Below are 22,015 nucleotides of genomic sequence, written 5' to 3'. Positions count from 1 at the left end.
AATGTTGGTATTTCTTTGTTCTAGACAACCTAGAAGTTACAAAAATTTGAATTACATGAATTTTTTTTATTTATAATCGAAATTAATATATTTCTGTATTAAAATTTATGTTATAATAATTATTAAATACATCTTATTTACAATATTGTTGCAGTAATAAATAGAATATTTCAATAGCATTCTAAATTAAGATATGTTATTATCCTATAAGTGTGGCTTTTTGTTAAGTCACCTACCTACGATAGTGCTATTCCATAATGTATGCTGCGATTCATAGAGACATCTATGTAATATCTTCAGCGTATAAAAATAACGTGATACTTTTGAAATGCATTAATAGATTTACTCCTTAATAATATATATCGCTGAATTGTTCTTGATAAACGTGTATGTAATGTTCTTTTTCCTGCTCTGTCATATGCGCAATTATCTCATCATTAATTTTGTCTATTGGGTACGATTTGCCACCAGCTAAAACACTGGGCACATCATCTTCGGAATTAGAATCAATAAAGTTTTGTTCAATATCAGCTGTAACAAAATATATTTTAAATAGATCGACTTTATAAAGAATAAGAAACATATTTACGGATTTCTGTGTTTTCAATGTCTCTGTCATCATCAAAGGAATCAAGTGAATTATGATTTGGGGAGCCAAATTTCAGATCTTTCGAAAATTGATCTTTTTGATCGCGCTGTTTTTCATATAAAAGTAACAAAGCCATAGTATCTTCTACTTCTTTTTTATTTCCGTTATAAGATTTTTCACTTGATGTTATTGTTGTTTGAAGCACCGGTGGTTGTAATGAATCATTTATAACTGCGTCAGCAATAATCAAATCATCATTTGTACTTTTCTGTACAATTGTACTTTCTGTCATCCAAATTGGTCGAGATTTTTTTTCAGAAGTAGTTTCAACCCACTCTTCTTTTAGATTTATACAAATTTTTTCTTCAACAGAAAACCCTTGATTACGAGTAGCTTCACCAGACCATTGCCGAATATCCATTTGCTGAAATTTCATAACACTGAAAGTATTTCACGTTATAAACAAGATCTTTAAATAATGTTTTAATAATTACCCTCGTATTATATTTATATCCACAGGTTCTGGCTCCAGAATTTCTGGAGCCAATGTTATACCCTCTACTGTTCGAAGTAATTCGTACATTGGCTTTAGTTGATCGTTAAATCTTGCTAACATTAGTTTTGAGTCGATTTTTAGCATGGCTGAGCTGTCCTCTTCTACAGCGTCCCCACAATGTGTGCAGCGAAATTCTAGAGATACCATGTCAAATAGTTTATCTGCTTCCAGATCGGTAAAAGTTTTATAGCAAGTTATGCATTTGAAATTAGCTCTACTTGTTGCGTCACGCTCCTCCTTTTCCATACGTCTACGCATAATATCCAGTTTATATTTTACAACATTGACAAAACTTTTATAATTTACGAAGTAATAATTTACTTTTTGAGCTTTTCCATCTGGGCCGGTTTCCATCTTTAAACGCATTTGTATGAACTTGTCATTTCGCAAGATAAGTATTCGAGAACGTAATTGCTTTTTATCAAAACGTAATAACTCGACTAAATCGTCTTCCTTCATACAAACATTTCGAACTAACATATCAATTATAAGTGAATCATCTATTGAATAGAATCGTCGAGCAACGAGCCGTGCTAATTGTTTTAAACTGTTTGGCACCTCCGTCACATATTTTATCTCCGGTGTTGTCATTTTGTTTATATATTATTATATATACGCATTTAAAACAAAACTTTCAATGTTCGGCTTTCTATTTGTTTTCACCATAAAATCCAACAGATCATTTATGCGAACGTTTAAAACAAATCTTTACACAATTAGTTTTAGTCAAAAAAATAGTGCGGTTTTTATTAAATATTATCTTAGTCTATTAAAATCTTATTCAGTTATTTAAATATAAATTTATAACTTAAGCAAGCACGACACTTTCACATACGGCTTTGAGGGAAAACAAAACTTTTGACATATGGTGCTGGCAAGATATATGTATATTTTATCCAGTGTTGCAATTTTGTATTCTGTTTCGAAAAACAACATCGCTTTCAAGTATTGCTAAACAACTGCTGACCCATGAATAATGTATTACATTATTCGTAAAATTCGATTAACCGTGTTTCGGGGACTGAAATTTGGTATCTGGACGTGAACGCAAAAGGAATCTTATAGTACATTCACACTGTCTAATTTAAGTATTTGCATATACATATTATAATGAACTCATTTACGCCGCTGATAGAACTTCTATGCATATATATTAAATCATTTAAACACATTTTAGATATCAATTACACAATTAATTAATATCAATAAAAATTTCATTAATAACTTGCTCCCTCAGTGCCTTTGTTTACAGCTCAGCTGTTATTTGTTTACATTTTACAAATATGACAAATATTACAACTTTTACTAATTTCCCTTGTGGGAATTTATTTTTATGGGTTGCATTTAACAATTTTTGCCTTAAATAAGCTCATTTATTGATAATTAGCTCATTTATATGAAAGATTTTTATATGGTAAATCATACTCAGTAGTGTTTGTAAGAAGTATTTGGTGATCGAATTGAACATGTGTTGTTTATGGTGCTATACTACCTTCGCTTTTTGTATAATCTGTTATAATTAATCGTTTTTTCTGCGTTCTGTTGTTCAGTTATTTTACGTTCGCTACGGTTTAGTTTTAGTTAAATGTTTAGTTTAGTTTAGTATAAGAACTGATTTGGCACAAAATAATATTTGCAGTTTTACCATTGAGTTTTAATTGAAAATTTTCTAATTTCGTCTGCGGAAAATATGTCAAAATGAAATAAATTTAAGAGTCGTGTAAACATAATAATCGTGCATTAGTTTAAATATATACTGAAAACTAAATAACTCTATGTTATTATTATCATTATCATCATTTAATCTTTAATATCGCATCGAGCATAAAAACTATATAAAACTTATTTTCTCTACAATTATTCTATTCTGTGACTTGAATTTCATCATTGCAATACTATTCTCAACCGAGATCTTACTACGGAGGTGAACAGAATTATACCAGTTGATTGTGGGATCCAAAGAGTTTGCAGTTCGATTTATTTTCTTTAGGAATAATGTAGTTAGTTTTCTGATGCATTTCATAATGGTTATTTATACTTGAGAGCAGATCTAGTCAACGTTATCGAGAGCTTCTAGCTGTTTTGAGTGTATTTAGAGTGTATTTACTCCTTTATATATTATGTTGCTTTATGTAGTACCTAAACGTAGCTATAGTGTACTTTGTTTCCACTGCGTAAAAGTAACTTACAAAGTACATTTCATAAACCATATAAAGAGGTTCCATGCTTTTCAACTTACGTAAAATAATAGAGTAATAAAGTCAGTAATAAAGTTTACACTCATTAGGCGGTTTTGCTCATTATAGCCACTAATGAGAATGATTTACCATACAAAAATTTTTGACATAAATAAGCTAATTATCGAAAAATGTGAAATGCTGCTCTTAAAAATAAATTTCCCACAGGAGAAATTAGCAAAAGTTAAAACATTCGTCATATAGTTCATATGTAAAAAGTAAACAAACAACAGCTGAGCTGTAAACAAAGGCACTAAGGAAATTACAATGTCGAGAGAGGCAAATTTTTTTAATTTCATTAAAATGAAATTAAGTTTTATTGGAAAGTGTTCATATTGCCTCAAATTAAGGAAATCATGTATTTTGTTTACATTTCGATTGTTAAAAATTGCACGTTTAAAACATCATTTGTATCTACGAAATTTTAAAAGTTGATTATTATAACTATAAAGAATGGTATTCATTAGTTTTATTAGTTTTAGTGAATTTCAGGTGTGTGGATTATTATTTTTCAATCAATTTTAAATTTATAACAGTTACCAGTAACTGTTTCACGTACATTAATGTGGAAATTTCTGGAAACTGTTATGGTTTAAAAATATATGAAACATTCAAATTGAAAAAGATGTTTGCGACATATTAAATAAGAGAAACAAGTGCAATTTTGATATATAATAGTATACAATAGTTTATAATAGTATAATAATATATATAATAGTATGTAATAACATTTATGGCATTTAGGCTAATCCAAATTTTAATGAAACTTTATCCATATGATGCTGATATACTGCCAGTTAAAAAAAATTATAATTACAAACTTTCAAAATGTGGAAGTGTTTCAGAAAATGCATTTGGTTATTCAAAACATCGTTTTTGACGAATAGGAAGGTTTTTGTTGAATGTTGCACAATTTTTTAATAAAAAAAAAACGACCACATTAATGCACAATGGTTAAATAAACTGAAGAAATGGATAAAAGCCTGAGCAACTACCCATTCTTGTTAATATAAAATCTAGGGCAGAAGAAATAATGCAATCTATCGCAACTTACTTGAGTATGTATATAACTATTTATTAACTATAAAGTGATTCAACTAAAGAAAGAAATCATTTAAGATATGATTAAACTCAATTTCTAAAATTCGTATTACTTTTAAAATAATTTTCCGGTTTCATAAAAGTCAGCTGTTTTTAAAAATAAATGTGGATTTTTCGTTATCTCAATTCATCTTTTGCTTAAAATTTATCTTTCGTATGTTATGTTGCACTTAAAATTTTTCTTAATTTCAGCTTTCGTTTCAACGAAATTAAGTCTATTTTTCTTAATTTCGTTGAATCCTTAAAACTGAGGTTTGTATGGAAAAAAGCACTTAAATTCGCTGAAACGAACACGAAGTTAAGATTTCTGTTAAAGTAAGGTGGGTTTGAATGTATTTAATAAAATCTTTGTTTTTATTAGTTGAATATGTAAATTATATATAATATATATATATATATATATATATACATGATTTAATATATTAATTATATATATAATTTTTTGTGTGCAATATACTAGATCTGTTCCACGAGGTACTCGTAGTAACTTTGAATAACACAATGTATACACAAGTAAGTTCCACCAGCAACTTTTCGAGTAAATGAGGGCATCTGAAAGAGTGTAACATCCCTGTAGAAATTTGAAAATGCTACACCGACGTATACAATTTTATTTCAAGTAAAATTTTTGTGATATGTGAATCAGCTGTTTTGGTTTGAATTTAAATTTTAGTATTGTTTATTTGCGCGGCATTTTGTGTTCTCACAAGATTTTACACAAATGTTTTTTATGATAAGCTGTGTAAAGAGCGTAATTTGGCACTTTATTTGTGTTATGCTCTCAGTTTGTACTTTACTTGTGTTTTAGTTGAGTTTTACTACGAGTAGTTCGTGGAACAGATCTATTATTATGAGAAGTTTTTTAAAACTTCTATCAGCTGCATGAATGCGCGAAATTTATGCGAAGTCTTATGTGGAATAGCGACATTTGCAGATATGAGAGACGGTGCTGGTTTTTTTTCGTACACAATTGGATTTTTGTTGGCTTCCATGCAAATTTCATTCAGTTTTAAATCAAGTTATTGTAATTGATAGCGACTGCTGATTTAAGTACTTAATGGGTATTTTGAACAATTTGGTTTCATATATGACAGTAGTCATATGGAAAGTATACGAAACGAAGACTTTCTCAAGTATTGCAATGTTTCAGCTATAATAATTCGGGAAGGTGAAAGCTGCGACATTCAGTCTTTTGAATGGTATAAGAAACTGCTACTTTTAAAATCGAACTCACTAGGCTCAATCAACGATATAAAGCAACACAGTTTCAGTCAGCACATCTTCTGCTGAAATAAGCTTCTCAAAGTGAAAATTGAATAAGATTTATTTGAGAAGTACAATGAGTCAAGAGTGACTATCTGCATTGACAATTTTATTAATTGAAGTGAAACTATCAGTTGGTGTAAATTATAATATAAAAAACTTTAAAAATTTAAACAATTCAGTGAGGCTAACAGTTGGAATATTCATTAATTTTAATATGTGTTTCTTTTAAATTGAATATTAATAAAATAAAATGAAAAAGTAAATATAAATTATTTACTTTTGTAAGTCGGTAATGCAAAGGGCCTCGCGATTTTAATTTCACCGACGCCTAGAGTTGGTCTAGCTCCGTTACTGTTTTAAAAATTAATATTAAAACTCCATTCAGTTTTGTAGAATATGTTGAAGGGAGGGTTTGACGGATATGTCTAACCCTCCTTATTTTTTTTTTTGATATGCGCTGCACATAAGATAAATTAAAAGAAGACAGGATAAGAGTAAAATTTTAATACACAATATTTAAATACAAATGTTATAAAGGTATAAAACAAAATATAGTAAAGTAAATTAATAAAAAAAAAATCTATTCCGTATAATTTTATCTCGGATTTATAATTTGAAAATTAGCATCCATAGTATGGACGGTAATTTAACTATAGTAATATGGTTCTTTTTGAAGTCTAGCAGCAGTCAGCACGTTTTGAAATTTATTTTACGTGTTGAAGTTATTAATCTACAAGTCATAGCTAGTAGATAGACCTAGTATAGCATTACCGAGCTTATCTCTTCAATTGCCCTTTCGCTTTATGGTATTGCAGAACTTTTTCTTGCTATAAATGCCAAGAACTTATTATAGCTATGTGGAGGTCTATTCTGTGATCGATCGCTAAGAATTTTTAGTGCTCAAAAATTAGAACTATTTCAAGACTATTCTATTGTTATTTTAAAGTATATATGCATAGTTCTAATGTTAAATGAATATTAACTGTAATATTAAATCAATGTTAACTGTAATATTAAATAAACAAACAAATCATTACATTTTTGTAAGCTGAAATACTTTCTAGCTGAATAATAAATGTCATTTTTGATGCAAATTATATTTACAGTAATAAATGGTACCTATAATGATATGAGTTGTAGTAAACGCGATAAACTTATTACTGTAGTCGAATGGTGATGCTGTGTTTATTAAATTTAAAATAGAGGATTGTACTGTAATGTTGCAATGACTTTATTTCATAAATTAATTAATATGTTCTTACAGGTTTCTCGAATGATATTTATTTGAGTACAGAATTTCATTTCAAAAAAAAGAAGAAAAACACTTTCAGTTTCTAATATTAAATCTAAGTGACCAATTTTAATATATATTTTAAGAGAAAAACTGATTGACTTTATTACAATAATTGATTGTTTGTTTTATTATTAACTATATAATCGTTTATAAACCGTATGATCAAACAGGTTACTTATTGTATCGGGTTTTTTTAAATTTATTTCAGTATATCAGTTCAAAAGAATTGCAAAATTAAATTAATTTAAATTGAAATTTTAAACATATCTGTTGAGTAAAAGAAAATATTTGAATAGATATTCATTTGTCACCTGGGAGAAAACCGAGCAAATCTGATCAATGAATGGTGGAAAGCATGAAACTGTTGAAAGTTTTGAAAAGTTGAAACCTGCTTTCATTTAAGAAATGCAATATAAGACATTGGATTGCATCATTAAACTTCTTGTTTTTGTCGATCGTGCTTTAGAATTTTATATTCCTAGATTCTATTAGGTTAAAGTATATAATAAGTATATAAAAAAAAATATTATACTCCTGCTAACGCATTTCGTTTTATTTCAAAGGGATTTTTATAAAAACATTACATTTTATATATAACCAAGCACAATTTTTTTTTTAATGTAATCACACCCTCAGGATTTTAGTATGAAATAATGAAAGAGGAAAGGAAAGGAATTATGATTTAATAACTGTGATGTTAATATCTATTTGGTGCCTAGTATATATTTCTTGTTTTATTTAATATTCAGAAAACAGGAAAAGAGGTAATTTGAGTAGCAAAATAACTGCTCAAATTGGAATAGTTATTTTTGAGTGATAGTGTTCAGTTACAAATTGAAATTCGAAGTTTTTATCTGTCCGGTTGATCCACATTTTTCTATTTAGTATCAATATATATAAGAAACTAGATTTTGCGACACTAGTTCTGCAGTTTATTGATGCTTTCAGTAGCAAAAGTTTAAATTCAGTTATATAAATATTCCGAAAAGAACAATGCAAGTAGTATTCGACCAGTAAATTTGAAATGATTGTGCACTTTGTGTTCGCTAACACCAGTTCGGAGATAATTCCGAACTCTCATTGAAGTTTAGTAAAACTACATTTTTTAACTTTTCTTCCACAGTAAATCAAAGCCAAGTAGAATATGAACATCGCATAATAATAAAAGAACTATACTACTGTTCATTTGTTTTATCAGACGAAAATGCAAGCTTAAGAACAACTACATGAACTATGCTTCTAGACATTTACCTCACTCAATGTAAATACAAGCTTGAGATGATGAATTAAATCCTTGAAATTTAATATGATATTGCTTTGAAGTAAAGCAAACGCAAACACACCATATAATCATAAATTCATTTTCAATTTGTGCGTCAAATTGCATTATATCAGGTCATGCAATCCAGGGTGTCATGGTGTCGGTGTGTTGTTTTGTGTAATTTTATATAAGTTATGAGCTCCTTCAGCTGCCTGCCATGTAAATTAGTTGCTACACAACCCAAATGTAAATACCGAATTACACATAACCAAACACTGAAAGCACAAACTGCATGTAAGTAGATATATACGTGCGTAGGTATGTAGTGCACTCTAACTTTGAGTTACAGGAATGTATTACTGCACGTGCATTACGTGTAATTTATGTCTTCCAAAATGAATATATATGTATATAACACAAATTTGAGGTCTTGCCTTTGCCTATATTAGTTGCAACTGAGTAATTTATTGCTATTTGAAGCGCACCATATTGAAGATGCTCTGGTGCAGCTTAATTAGTTGTTGTAATGCGGAAGTAAATAATTTCGTTACCACTAACTCGAGGCTTTTTACTTTCATTATAGGCAGTGAATATAAAGGCCTTTAAGAATTTCTTAACTCCAATTTTATTTTCATTAACAATTGTTGTAGAGTTAGTATACATCCGATGTAAAATTGCTTAATAAAAGTGGTTACACGGTGCGTATGAGTAACATTAAATTATGGTATTTACAAAAGATCTTTATAACATTATTAAAAAATTTATTTATACAGTATATGGGTATGCTATCCAAGTAATCTTCTCCAATTCAATTTCATAATTAAATCAGTTTTGTTTACTTCTCATCAAATGTTCGTCCATTTTCTTCTTACTGGCAATGATTGCGAGAAGTTCGCATGAACACGTTTTCTAAGAAATGTGTAATGTAAACGTGTTGCATATTTCGTATAAGGAAAATATATATAATTATTTTCAAGCGTAACTTGCGGCGAAATTGTCAACAGAAAATGTGTAAAATTTTATAATTAAATAAAATTTGCATGCGACTTTATGCGTAGATAAAACATAAAATACATCGCTCACTGCATAGAAAATTCGAAAATGCCTTTCATTTTCAGTTAACAAAGTTTACCATTTTCATTGTGAAGAGGAATTTTGTAGCTGATGGTGTAGACACCGAATGAAAATATCAGGACAATGTGATTTATATGTCGGTAATACAATTAGAACGGAATCCCTTCAGACAGAATGCGACTCTGTCTCATGTGAATATACTGCAATATATAAACTGAACGTAAATGTACTTAAAATATTTCAAAGGCTTTTGAAATAATACTTATTGTTATTAAATAACACGAAAATCAAAATTCCGTTTATATTAAATTAAATTAATTAAAATTTTTTATTTGATAGAATACTTTTTATCTGTCTATCTTTCTCCATACATATTAAAATTATTGTATTAGAAAGTTTATCTTCATGCATTAACATGCCTTCAAGCCCTTCATTGTGTTTTGAATAAAGTGTTTATAATGATTTTTAACAAATTGTAAAGCATGTGTTTTTAAGCTCATGATCAGAATTACATTCGTACGAGATCACAAAAGTAAAGCGTCATGGGCATTTTAAAAAAAATATGCCAGGGAAAGATGTGATGTAACATCAGATAGTAACGTTTATGAATGCTGATTACATCAAACTGTAGTAATAGCTTAGGATAAACGAGAAGCCCTTTGCGTGAACTGATAATGCAAGATCGTCATGTGACATAGAGTGATAGAGGCATCCTTGGGAATTTCTTCCACTAGCATACATTTGATATTGCCTGAACACCTGGTCGTAAAAAAGGTTTGTTCTCATTGGATCCCACACAATTTGACAATCACCAAAAAAAAGGCTCGTGTCGATTGCTGCAAAGAAATGTTGAAAAAATACGTTCGCGGTGCTTCAAAACACGGTTATAAGATCGTCACAGGCGATAAATTATGGATCTATGCGTAGGAGCCCAAAACAAAACAACAATCGATCGTGTGAGTCTCCGAAGACGAGCCAAATCCAACGAAAGTTGTTCGTGTAAGAAACACTTCGAAGCAAATGGTCGCCTGTTTCTTCGGCAAAACTGGTCCGCTTGAGCAACGAAGAACGGTCACTTCTCAGTGGTACACCATAATTTGTTTGCCTAAAATCTTCGGAGAAATTCGAAAAAGAAACAAGAGAACGCGAGCTTCACCATGACAACGCGACACATCGGCGCAAACCAGCGCCATTTTGACCGGCCAAAACGTCGAATTGGTGGGTCATCTGCCGTACAGCCCTGACTTGGCACCCAATGATTTCTTTTTATTCCCGCACATCAAGAAAAAAATGCGTGGTCAACGATGTTCGTCGCCAGAAGATGCTGTTGAAGCGTTGAAAAACCATGTTTTGGAGGTGTCCCAATCGGAGTGGAAAAAGTGATTCGACAATTGGTTTGAGCGCATGCAAAAGTGTGTAAATAAGGCTGGGGAATACTTTGAAAAACAATAACAGAATTTTTGATAATAAATATTCACATTTTCATTATTAGGCCAGAAATATATAAGCAGCCCTCGTAAAAATAAGATAGTGAAAATTGGAAACCTTAATAACACTCTCATTAAAAACCTTTGAATTGTTGCATGTAAGTTTCAAGCAGTGATATCTCTATTGTATATATGATGCCACATTCATAGCGCTATCAGATGTTCAATAAAATGAACATTTTTTTTAGAAACGTACTTGAGTCTCGAATCAAATTAAAATATTTCATTATTTTTGGATAAAACTAAATTTTATTATTCAGTTATTATTCAGTGATATACTATCAATACCCAATTATCTTATTATAAATCCATAAAGATTTTACTTAAGTGGGTTGCGGTTTTGTTTAACATTAACATCTTACATTATTTTAAGAATTAACACCAAACATTTATTTACCCGAATTGAACCTGGGCACAACTTCTGCATTATTATTACTTAAATAACAGCTGTTACTGCGGTTCGTTCAAAGCTTTGCTGGTTGTAGATTAGGGGAGTCTAATTTAGTTAATAATCTGATCAAAGCTGATTTGAAGTCTCAATATTCGATGAAGTCACAAAAAACATGTATAACCATGCTTTATTTTTTACCACACTTCATTAAATACAATAACTCATTTGATTGGTTAATAGTGTATTAGCCCATATCTTTACATATAGCGGTGCTGATTATACAACTGATTCTTTATCGTATTCATTATCTTCCAATTCGATTGACTTATTAACCTCAAGTACGTACATTTCTATACTGCTTTATATTATTTAACGTTAATTTGACACCTTGCTTTGGTACTTTATGTTTATGTCTGTACGATTCACTTAAAAAACGTACACATACTTCAGATACAAAATCAGAAATTTTGTTATTAAACTGTTTTTGTTTTTTAAAATTACCTTATTAACTCGAGGTTTATCTTATTAATTCGAAGAATTTAAAAATAATAGCCGCTTATAATTATTTCAACTTATATATAGATGTTCAATGCCAGCTGTACTATAAAATCGGCAATAAGAATTATGAGTTTAAAAAATAGTTGTTAATGGCATAATAATTCCAATTTAAAATTAGTTTATTATAAATAGATTTATGATTTTCAAATTGACATACGTTCCAGTTAAAAGCTAAACAACTGCTATTTAACAAAACTTCTTAAACCAATTCCGTACTCTTTTTCCAATAGTAATTTCTGATTTAACGGATTCATGTATTTTCGATATTACTGAATATGACCTTGTACTAAAAGATATGAAATTTGTTAACTAATGATTAGACTATTACTTATTTTTTTAGGATTGGAGAAAAAATTGTATATAAATATTTTTAATATTTAATCAACTACGAGCATATCAAATATTTTTACGATATCATCATTTAATTTGCAAGGATTAATAAATATATCAAAAATTGCATATATGTATGTCTACTTATTCTAAAATTTTTTGTATTTATGTAAACTTTAGTTTTTATTACACATCAAATTTACATATTTTTTTGCGTTATAAAATACGAAGTTTGTAAAATTACATAAAACTTCATGTTCAAATTATATTTTAAACATTCATGGTAAATGTGTCAACACGCTTATGTCACATGTTGTTTGTCCTGTTATTTCACTGTGTCTATATTTATTTTATATAATTTTTTGTGATCAAATATGATATGATAATAGTGCATTTACGAATTTTGGCCAAATTTCCATACTTTTCGGTATCAAGGCGAAAGCACAACACATGTTTTGGTAAATTTAATATTCCACTGACATGTGCCTGTGATAATACAGACGCGCCCACATAAGCCCTTCGAGTAATATTAGCATAATGACAATAACAAACTTAGCCTAAAATGTACACGTGTGATTGGATAAGCTCTGGAAAAAGCACAGATTTTGTTACCATCAACTTGGTAACGGACAACTTGGCTACGTTGGCAAATACATACTCGCATTCCATGAAATTTGTATATAATACGTAATATTAATAATTTTATTACGTGCAGCTTGCCGTACTCTTTATTACTATTTGGCATCAGAGTAATCGGTTATTTATGCATATTTATAAATCCCTAACCACAATGAGATGACAGCAAATTTCATAAACATTTTACAAACTTTAGTTAATATCACAACAGCATTAGCACGAAATATTCCATGTACTTGTTGAAAAATTTGTTTGGTTGGTTTGAGTTCTCCTCTGGGTGAATACCGGGTGAATACCAGGTGAATAAATTCTATACTTTGCTTGTATATAAATCAAAATTAAGCACTTCGCTGTTGTGGTTGTTTTTTTTTTTATTTTGACAATAATAATATAGCGACAATAACAATAGCGGCGAAAGCAACTTTCAACAATTGAAAAATTTCCTAAATTTCCTTCACAATATCGCAGATGAAATGAGCATCAGGTGAAACCATTTTTGGTATTTTCATTGTTGGCGTTATTGCTTTTGCTAAATGTCTGACATATTCGAGAGAAAAGCAGCGGAGCTGGAAGGTGCAAATATTTCTAAATGAAAAAATGTTCATTTTGAATGAGAAATATTTTCATTGCTAAGCACGGCAAATATTTGTGGAACCGTGAAGTAATACTTGTAACATATTTTCGAGTCAGTTCAACATTTATTTAATGAAACCAAAAGTTAATGAAACTTAAATGAACTTTGAAATAAACTTCGAGCAGTTCTATTTCCAGCAATTCAACTAATGTCAACGTCAAAATTTTATAATGAAATCAATTTGCGTAACTTTGATTTAAAATATTTACTGATTTAACATGAAATCATTCAAGGATATTTCTAGTAGTAATCAAAAAATGTCTAACTTTTTGCACAGAAAAAAAATATTTGCCTACTTTTAGGCAAATTATGATTGTCAGACAAATTTTATATCACTTCCATTTGTATTTATAGTCATTTTACGAATTCAGACTTAATGGCGATATAATATTAAATGAAGAGCTCGACGGTATTTTTTAATTAAAGCGATCACCTGTTCACATACATTTAACTAATTATAAATTATGTACATATTAGTAAATACATGTTAGTTTTATGGAGAGTACTCGAAAAGTTCCTCAGCGTATGTCGTAATATAATTAACATAATTTACATTAGTATTTTCTACTCTAAACACAGCCATATCACTGCCTTTATGGACATACTTATATATTTGATGCTCTTCACAGAACTGCAAAACTCAACATTTATATGAGCATTGTATGTCTTGCTTAGCAGAGGCGAATACGGCACCACCCGCCATTGTCCCCCATTATCGGGATTTCTTCGACGATATATTGGATATCCGTCGGTATTTGTTATAGTATCATTAGTGAAATCTTTAGAAAAATTTTTAGTACATTTTCCATCTGCCATGCAAGGCGAAGACGAAGAAACGAAGTGGATGTAAATGCTCGATGTACTTGTGGGCGTAGTTACATAAAATATTAAGAAAAAAATTTTTCTTTTTCAAAAATATAAACAAAATTTATGTCAAAAAAAAAAAAATTTTTTTGTTAAAGCAATAAGGATATTTTTGCTGCGTAGGGACTCCCTAATCACTTTAGTGGTGTTAAAAGTAGATAGTAGCCGATTCTCAGACCTACTGAATACACATATAAAATTTGGTAAAAATTGGTAAAGCCGTTTCGGAAGAGTACGGTAACTAACATTTTGACAATGTTAATTTTATATATAAGATATAATTTCCAATTCTAATGATTTTAGTGTCACAATTTCCCTTCAATATAGAATAATAGTTTATATGTACTACATTCATTAGAGTCAAAATATCAAAACATCCTGGATATATTATAATCAATAATTCGTAATAATAATTAATATTTATATTTAATTATAAATAAAAATGATAAAAATGTCATCCAACAATTATCGTTACAAATAAATGTGGGTAGTATGGATAGTATTTAGAGAGAATGAGTCTTTTTTATTGCATCTTCTAATATACCCATTCCCACAAAAAAAAATATGCACTGCATATTAATTATGAAAGGAGTTATTTACAAGAGAATCTGAGCAGTAATTTTAGAACCTGTAATGAATATCCTGCCCAGATTACCTTGTAAATAACTTCTTTCTAAATTACTATCCAGTGCATATATTTTTGTGGTAATGGGTATATTGGCAGACGCAATAAAGAATCTGGGCAGTTATTATAAGACCTCTACTGAATATGCTGCCCAGATTAACCCGATGATTTAAAAATATGCGAAAAAGTTAGTTTGTTAATCAAAACATATGGCTGGCGAAAAAAATATTAGAAAGAAATCAAACTTCCAGAAAATTTAAAATTAATAATTCCAATTTAGAATTGGAGAATAAATTATAATACAACATTTAAACTTCATTATTGACAGCAAATTTAGAGGAAAATACCAGAGAATAGAATATAGCATGTTACTATTGCAGAAACCTCGAGTTCGGCTTTTTATGAGATAAAAATTAAGTATTGAAAATCAAATTTTACTTAAATGATACATCTAAACTTAAATTCAAAACAAATTCTAAATGATTAAGAAGGATTCAAATAGCAAAGAGAAGGCAAAAACAAAAATTTAGATAATTTATTGAAATTTTGCTGCCCATACAAGCTGTTTCAAGTATTGCAAAGCACTCATCATTAATCGTTTTAGGAAATTTTCGAATTTCTTTTTAATTAGTTTATAGTCCGTATATAATTTGTTTAGACTGCTGGACTTAGAACTCATGCTTATCAAATTAGAAGCAATGATTAAATTTGATATGGTTGTATAGCATATATTACAGCGTTAAGTTCCACCATTAAAGATTATTGTCTTGCTAAGATTGCTAAAAAGATAAGTAACAGTGAAATGCATAAAGACTTCAGACATACACCAAAAAGTGTGCATATTAAAAAGCCCTAAAACTGTTTTCTTTGATAGATACTCATTCCAAATCAGCTCCTAGTTGAATAAAAGTAACCAGTATTTTTATTGTCTCTATTAGATATAAAACCATTAAAAGCATTCTGTTATTAATAACAAATATCTAATGTGACAATAACTTGTGACTAATACAATCACAAACATATGAGAGTGTAAGTGCTTAAAGTTTCTAATCTAACACATAACGATAATAAATTAAATATTAATTTTCTTTAATAAAGAATCATTATATTCAAGTTCTTCAATTGATTTGATATTACTATATATATGCTTAAAAATTTTTAAACATTTGTAGTTTTATTACATATAAAACCACAAACCTTGAAAGTTATTTGCATAGAAATTCTTTGGCTATTATAAATCAAAAGTTTAGATTATTTGATTACAAATATTTGAATAAAGTAACAATTTAACCTGCTTACCTGTGCATGATTCTACCTACTTTGAAAAATTGCACTTCATGCATGTAAAACATGTCAAGCACTTTAAAGTTGGAAAAGCAAATATTTAACATAAAATTTTAGAAGATTGTCATGTACAAAAGTTGGAAACTTTTGCTGCGTCTTGTTACCCGTCAAATACTTACAGACTTCCTATTGTGCCCCATTTCAGACCCTCCCTGAGCACGTTGCTCAACTCCAAAGGTAACATTGCAAGATTTTAATGTTGTTTTCTTTCGAACTTTAATGCAACTCCAAACGGTATCATTTCAAGCTAAAATACTCGATAAGCACTGAGCCCTGAGAGCACAAAAGAATAAATTTGAATGTATAAGATATTTTAAATATGGTCCTTTTTTCAATGTTGGCAAGTTTTCCTTAATAACGTTGCCAGAGTTGACATTGATGCTGCACTATGTAAGTTTTTCATTGCTTTATTTTTGAACTGATTTTTCTAGTTTGCTTACCTTAAACTGGCACTGAAGTTTGATGTTGTTTGCCTGAAGCGATACTTTGCATACCGCAAGTGTTTGAGTAAATCAGTGTCAAAAACGTTGAGAATTTGTTGAACTTTGAATTCTTAAATATTTTAAATTTCTTTCCAAACAGGAAACTTAGAAAGTTTTTTATAAAATTATTTTTGTTCTTATTTTGGAAAAGAAAAAATAAACGAACATTATTAATTTAATTTATTATAAGTATATTCACTTTGCGAACTTTATTGCTACATCAATATAAATAAATATGTTTAGAACTAAGTATGTTGTTATAGTTCTTCTTAATTTCTATCAGTTCGTTTATCATTTTCAAGCTCTGAAGCAGTCACTACAAAATCCGCAATTTATTTTATGTCAATGAATTTGTTATATATAATCGATTGAATTTTTTATAATAATAACATATTTCTGGTGATAATAATTAGCTAATATTATACATATATAATTCTTATATTACCAATTATTATTTTGTGTTATATTTGGCTAATTGGTTTCGAACAGTAGTGAATTGCAACAACAAAATTATTATTTATTTTTAAATAATTCAAGTTTTGGCAACCCATGCAGCTTGCCAATTATTCCAGTGTTCTTGGAATAATTTTTTATATATAATTATTATAAATATCTTCTTTGAGACTGCAAGTACTAATGGTTGAACTCGTAACCTGCGAAATTTTAAGCTCAAAGTCAGTGTTCATTCACCAATTGACCCAAAGAAAGCCAAATTAATATAAGAAATAATTTAAAGACTACTAACCACAGTGGCCACAGTGGCCACAGTGGTCACAATATTCATAAGGCTAGCAAAAAATTAATTTGATTAAAAATTTATAAACATTTTGTTGTTGTAATTCACTACTATTCCAAATACAATAGTTTCTATTAAGTAAAATAGTCACTGTCGTCATTAATGACTTTGAAATCAAATTAAATTAAGGTTTTGCTTAATGCAAAAATTAAACAAATACAACTTCAAATGTTTTACACCAAAAAATCGATTTATAAGATTGTTAAGAAATATTTTCTAAGCAAAAATATTTTTCCTTTTACTTGAACATTTCATTGTCAAATATATATATATTTTCGGAATCAAAGTTAAATTTTTACACGAAAACATTTAAACGTTCAATTTCACACAAAAACAAACTCAGTTTAATAAAAATAGATAAGTATATTTATATTTTTATATTTGTAAACACAATACTCTTCCAACCTGTAGAAAACAACCTTTTCCTTTGTATTTCCTGCCGTCGAATAAAAAATTTATCAAGCATAAAAATTAGAAACTTCAACTGAAAATGTGGAAAACCCTTGGAAAATTTGATCTGATTTCCTACAAATTTTTCGCATTTTTCTTTAGATAATTTAAAAATGTATTTTGATTGGATTTTTTTTTAAATTATTCATATTGAATGGAAATCAAACATAATCGCTAGACAAGCTGAGACAGCAAAAAGTCCCATGATTCCATTGAAATGAAATCACCCGCAAATTATCGTGACCATCATTTTTAAATGATGCGTCTTGAATGATTTTTTATGGTAAATACATTGTGACTTGATTTAGTTAAAGGGTTCCCTTGTTATATCTTCCTTCCGCTTTTTAAACGAATGTATGTTCAATGTGAGTTTGATGTAAATTCCCTCAATGCTGAAGATACCAAACATTCCAGGAATGCTATAAAATTTTAAATTGTTTGATAATACAGTGAGGCAAATTTACAGATGAGAAAAAACTAAAATTAAAGTGAATAAGAAATACATAATAATAATATATAGTATATATAATAAAATATTCCATTTTATTTGTTTATTTAAAATATATATATATTATTTTTTTATTTGAATAAAATTTAAAAAAAAATATTAGAAATAGAATAGAATAATAAAAATATGCAAACACTTTCTTTCTTAATATTTAACATGAGTTTAAATTTTATTTAGTTTCATTCAAAAAAAAAACTACTTATTAAACTTTTGAGAATCGGGTTGTTCTTAACAATATGAACAGAAATAGTAAAATTTGTTATAATAGTGTTATATACTCAAAATGTTGTTATATTTCTTTTTTTTTTATTATTGCGGCAAGGAGGAGTGGAAGGTGAGTGCCCGAATCGCACGGGATAAACCACTCCCCCTCATTCCTAGAGACCTGGTTCTACCCCGGGACTACGTTAGTATTACTTCGAGGTAGGGTCCCTATTAGTAATTTAAGACTACCATCGATGTGCCCTGCGTCCAGGCCCCGCTACTGTTGCAGATAATTAATCTTGCCCTACAGTCTACTTTTTTCAATCTCAGAGTATGTGTTCCGGCTCTCATTCGTGCTCTTTGTTTAAGATTAGATTGCGTCCAGATCTTTCTTCTTTTCCCTTAGAACATTTCCGATGAATTGCGTGATTTTGTTCCAATTTTCTGCTCGTTCTATCATTTTTTCTACAATATTATCGACTGTAAAGTGACCTATATATCCTGCAAGTAGTGTTCTTTCTCCACGTCATCTTTCACAGTTGAAGAAAGTGTGCTCAGCATTGTCCTCGACTGATCCGCAATATATACATTTGGGCTGCTTTTTGCATTCTGTATAGATATTTTCGAAAATATCTATGACCAGATTGGAACTGTGTGACATAATAGTATAATCTCGCTGAAATTTCTTTCCGTCCACGACTTTACGTTCGGAATCAGCTTTGCAGTCCATCTTCCTCTTAAATCGGAGTTCCACCGTTGTTACCAAATCTGAAAAGTTTGTTCCCTTATATCTTGAAGGTCTGTTGAGTTGTTTGTCGATCTCTGTTTCCAGCGTTTTTTCCGTTCATGTGCCTGGAGGTCGATAGGGATTCCACTAATCACCAGAACTGCAGGCTCGGATACGGTTCGATATGCAGAAGCTACCCGAAGTGCAGCAGTCCGCTGTACAGCTGCGTAAACTTTCCTCCTACATTCAACCTTTAAGGCGTTTGCCCAAATCTCGCACCCGTCAAAATCTTGTTATAGTAGTACTTACAGTATAGCAGTAGTTATAGTAGTAATACTCTTTAAACGTGTTTTCTTTATCTAACTGACGTAATAGCAGTAGAGTTTCAGTAGAATATTCCATAAGAAGAAATGTTGCAAGTAAATGTAGTTAATATTCCTCAATTTTAAAAATATTAGATGAATGGGGTGTGATAAAAATTGAATAAATATTTGAAAGTTTGCGAGCTGTTTCCTTTAGTCTTTTTTGTGTATTGACTGTACTGCTAGTAATGTATATATTAACTATCGGTTAGCTGTGACTTTTAGTTTATGTTTCCAAGTATATGATCATGAGTGTGTTTAGAGATTTTTTAGATGAATGAAAGTTGAACCAGAGATTTTAGTGAAAATTTTGTATAAAAGCGATTTTAAGGGCAACAAAACATTTAAAGTCTTAAATAAATCCTTTGTTGCGATATTATGTCTTAACTATGAGTTTATGAATGGTATAATAAGGGTAGAATGGTAGTGATGAAGCGTTCATAAACGATGAAAGCGTGAAAAAAATTAAACAAATTATGCTTACTAATAGAAGACTCATCATTACAGAGGTTGGTACATAAATGTAAATATCATATGGATCATTTGTAACAATATTTAATGAATGTTTTACACCCGAAACGCTAAATTATAGTCAAACATATCACTGTATTGTCATAATCAATCTCTTTCAAATTGTGCAACATTTTTTTTATTTCTTGAACTCGTAAATGTTTCTGGTACAGAACAACGCTTTTGAAGGATGATTAGACATTGTTTTTTTAACTGAAAACTATGATGGCATAAGTGCACAAAATCAAAGGAAACTATTTTGAAATGGATCCAATAAGTATTTAATATTACTATAAATATCAATATATAAATGCTTTTGAAAAAAAACAATAAAAACAGACGTTAATTATCATTCTCCATTTATATATTAGTCAAAATTTATTCATTGGAATTGTATATCTCAGTAAGTAAGCACAGTTTGAGTTAATACAAAGCTTAGCATGTTACGTATCTTAACTGTTAAAAAAACTTATTTTAATTATTTATAATTCTGTTAAGATTTTTCATCTTTATGTCAGTAAAAGCTGTCAAATTTAGTTATGTATTCGTTTCTAAAAACTTCTTAATTGCATGGATCATTTGATAATTGGTAGTAACAGTATTTCCATTTAAAACAAATCTACTAGAGCTCTGTAGTTCATTAGCAGGAATGAGTACTAAATAGTCTGAAACCAATTTATAACTCAAGTACAAAGTTCATACCATTTACAAAGCTTAACCTCAGCACTTTGTATAACAAAGCAAATTTTTCAACGTGGACATGAATTATATATATACATAAAGCAAGCAAAATTAAATAAAGATTTAATAAAGATTAAATATGTTATGTACCGTAATGTAATTCAAATACATGTTAAACTTAGTACAGTAAGATCTGATAAATAATTTCTAATATAAAAAATTTGAAAAATTGAGTAAATAAAAATATATACAAAAATATTTATGATTTATGCAAAAAATAAATATATTGTATATTGAATGAGTGATAACTAATTTATTTGTATCATACAAGCTATTAAAAAAGTTTTATGTGCCATTTTGTCTTCGCATGCAACATATGCGAGGATGGAACTATTCAAATGAAAGGTCAAAGTACTAAAAATCTCACTATAAAATTCTTAAGTTGCTCGTCTGTCTTAAATTTATTTCATTGTTAGCAATACTCGTATCCAGCCATAGATACTCGTATCTTTTTTCCTGCTTTCTTTTTTAAAATGAAATTTTAACGAACATTTAGGCGCATCCTTTTCGATGTGGTACTTTAATTTGAAATTGTATGCTAAATTATGCAGCAAAGCAAAAGTATCTGAGAAAAATGGAATATTTTATGGCACTGTCCTACGCTGTCTTCACCCTAGCCACTGTTGTTGTTTGTGTTTATGTTGTGTGTTGCTGCTATTCTGACTATTTTGACTTTTGAACCTTTTAAGAAGAAGTTCGACCTCAAAAGTAGAAAGGCGCACACATGCAGTCCTTTGAAAACATACACATGAATGGATATATCTGAAGATTCGCTATATAAATTGAACATTTTCGGAATGTTTTTGAGATTGTCTGGGAGTGTCTTGCAAAGTTTGGGTGTATTTTTGCAACCACAAGCGTTTTGCGCAAACATATTTCAAATGATCTAAATCTCAAGGACGGGCACATAAACAAAATTTACAAAAACAAAAACAAAAACAAAAAAAAACAATAAACATTGAATCCTTTTTATTGTGCCAAAAAGGCA

General features: G+C 29.3%; 1 protein-coding gene across 1 annotated transcript; it reads right to left on the bottom strand.

Annotated features, from left to right (window-relative positions):
- Positions 1 to 152: 152 nt before the first annotated feature.
- On the bottom strand, positions 153 to 1,888 carry LOC119669212 (general transcription factor IIE subunit 1-like). The gene is made up of 3 exons (XM_038079034.1): positions 1,084 to 1,888; positions 590 to 1,029; positions 153 to 531 (listed from the first exon to the last, which is right to left on the bottom strand). The coding sequence occupies exons 1-3, from the start codon at positions 1,734 to 1,736 to the stop codon at positions 350 to 352; spliced, it is 1,275 nt and encodes a 424-aa protein (XP_037934962.1). The 5' UTR covers positions 1,737 to 1,888; the 3' UTR covers positions 153 to 349.
- Between the last annotated feature and the right edge of the window lie 20,127 nt (positions 1,889 to 22,015).

This window comes from Teleopsis dalmanni, chromosome 1, assembly GCF_002237135.1.
Source record: "Teleopsis dalmanni isolate 2A chromosome 1, ASM223713v2, whole genome shotgun sequence".
Taxonomy (NCBI): Eukaryota; Metazoa; Arthropoda; class Insecta; order Diptera; family Diopsidae; genus Teleopsis; species Teleopsis dalmanni.
This window is presented reverse-complemented; position numbering and strand designations above follow the sequence as displayed.

What these genes read in the sequence shown, in the direction of transcription:
- LOC119669212 (XM_038079034.1), bottom strand. Translation starts at nt 1,736, where the DNA reads ATGACAACACCGGAGATAAAATATGTGACGGAGGTGCCAAACAGTTTA. An exon ending in GATATAAATATAATACGAGG is followed by an intron (nt 1,030 to 1,083) that starts GTAATTATTAAA and finishes AAATACTTTCAG; the next exon opens with TGTTATGAAATTTCAGCAAA. An exon ending in CATTGAAAACACAGAAATCC is followed by an intron (nt 532 to 589) that starts GTAAATATGTTT and finishes ATTTTGTTACAG; the next exon opens with CTGATATTGAACAAAACTTT.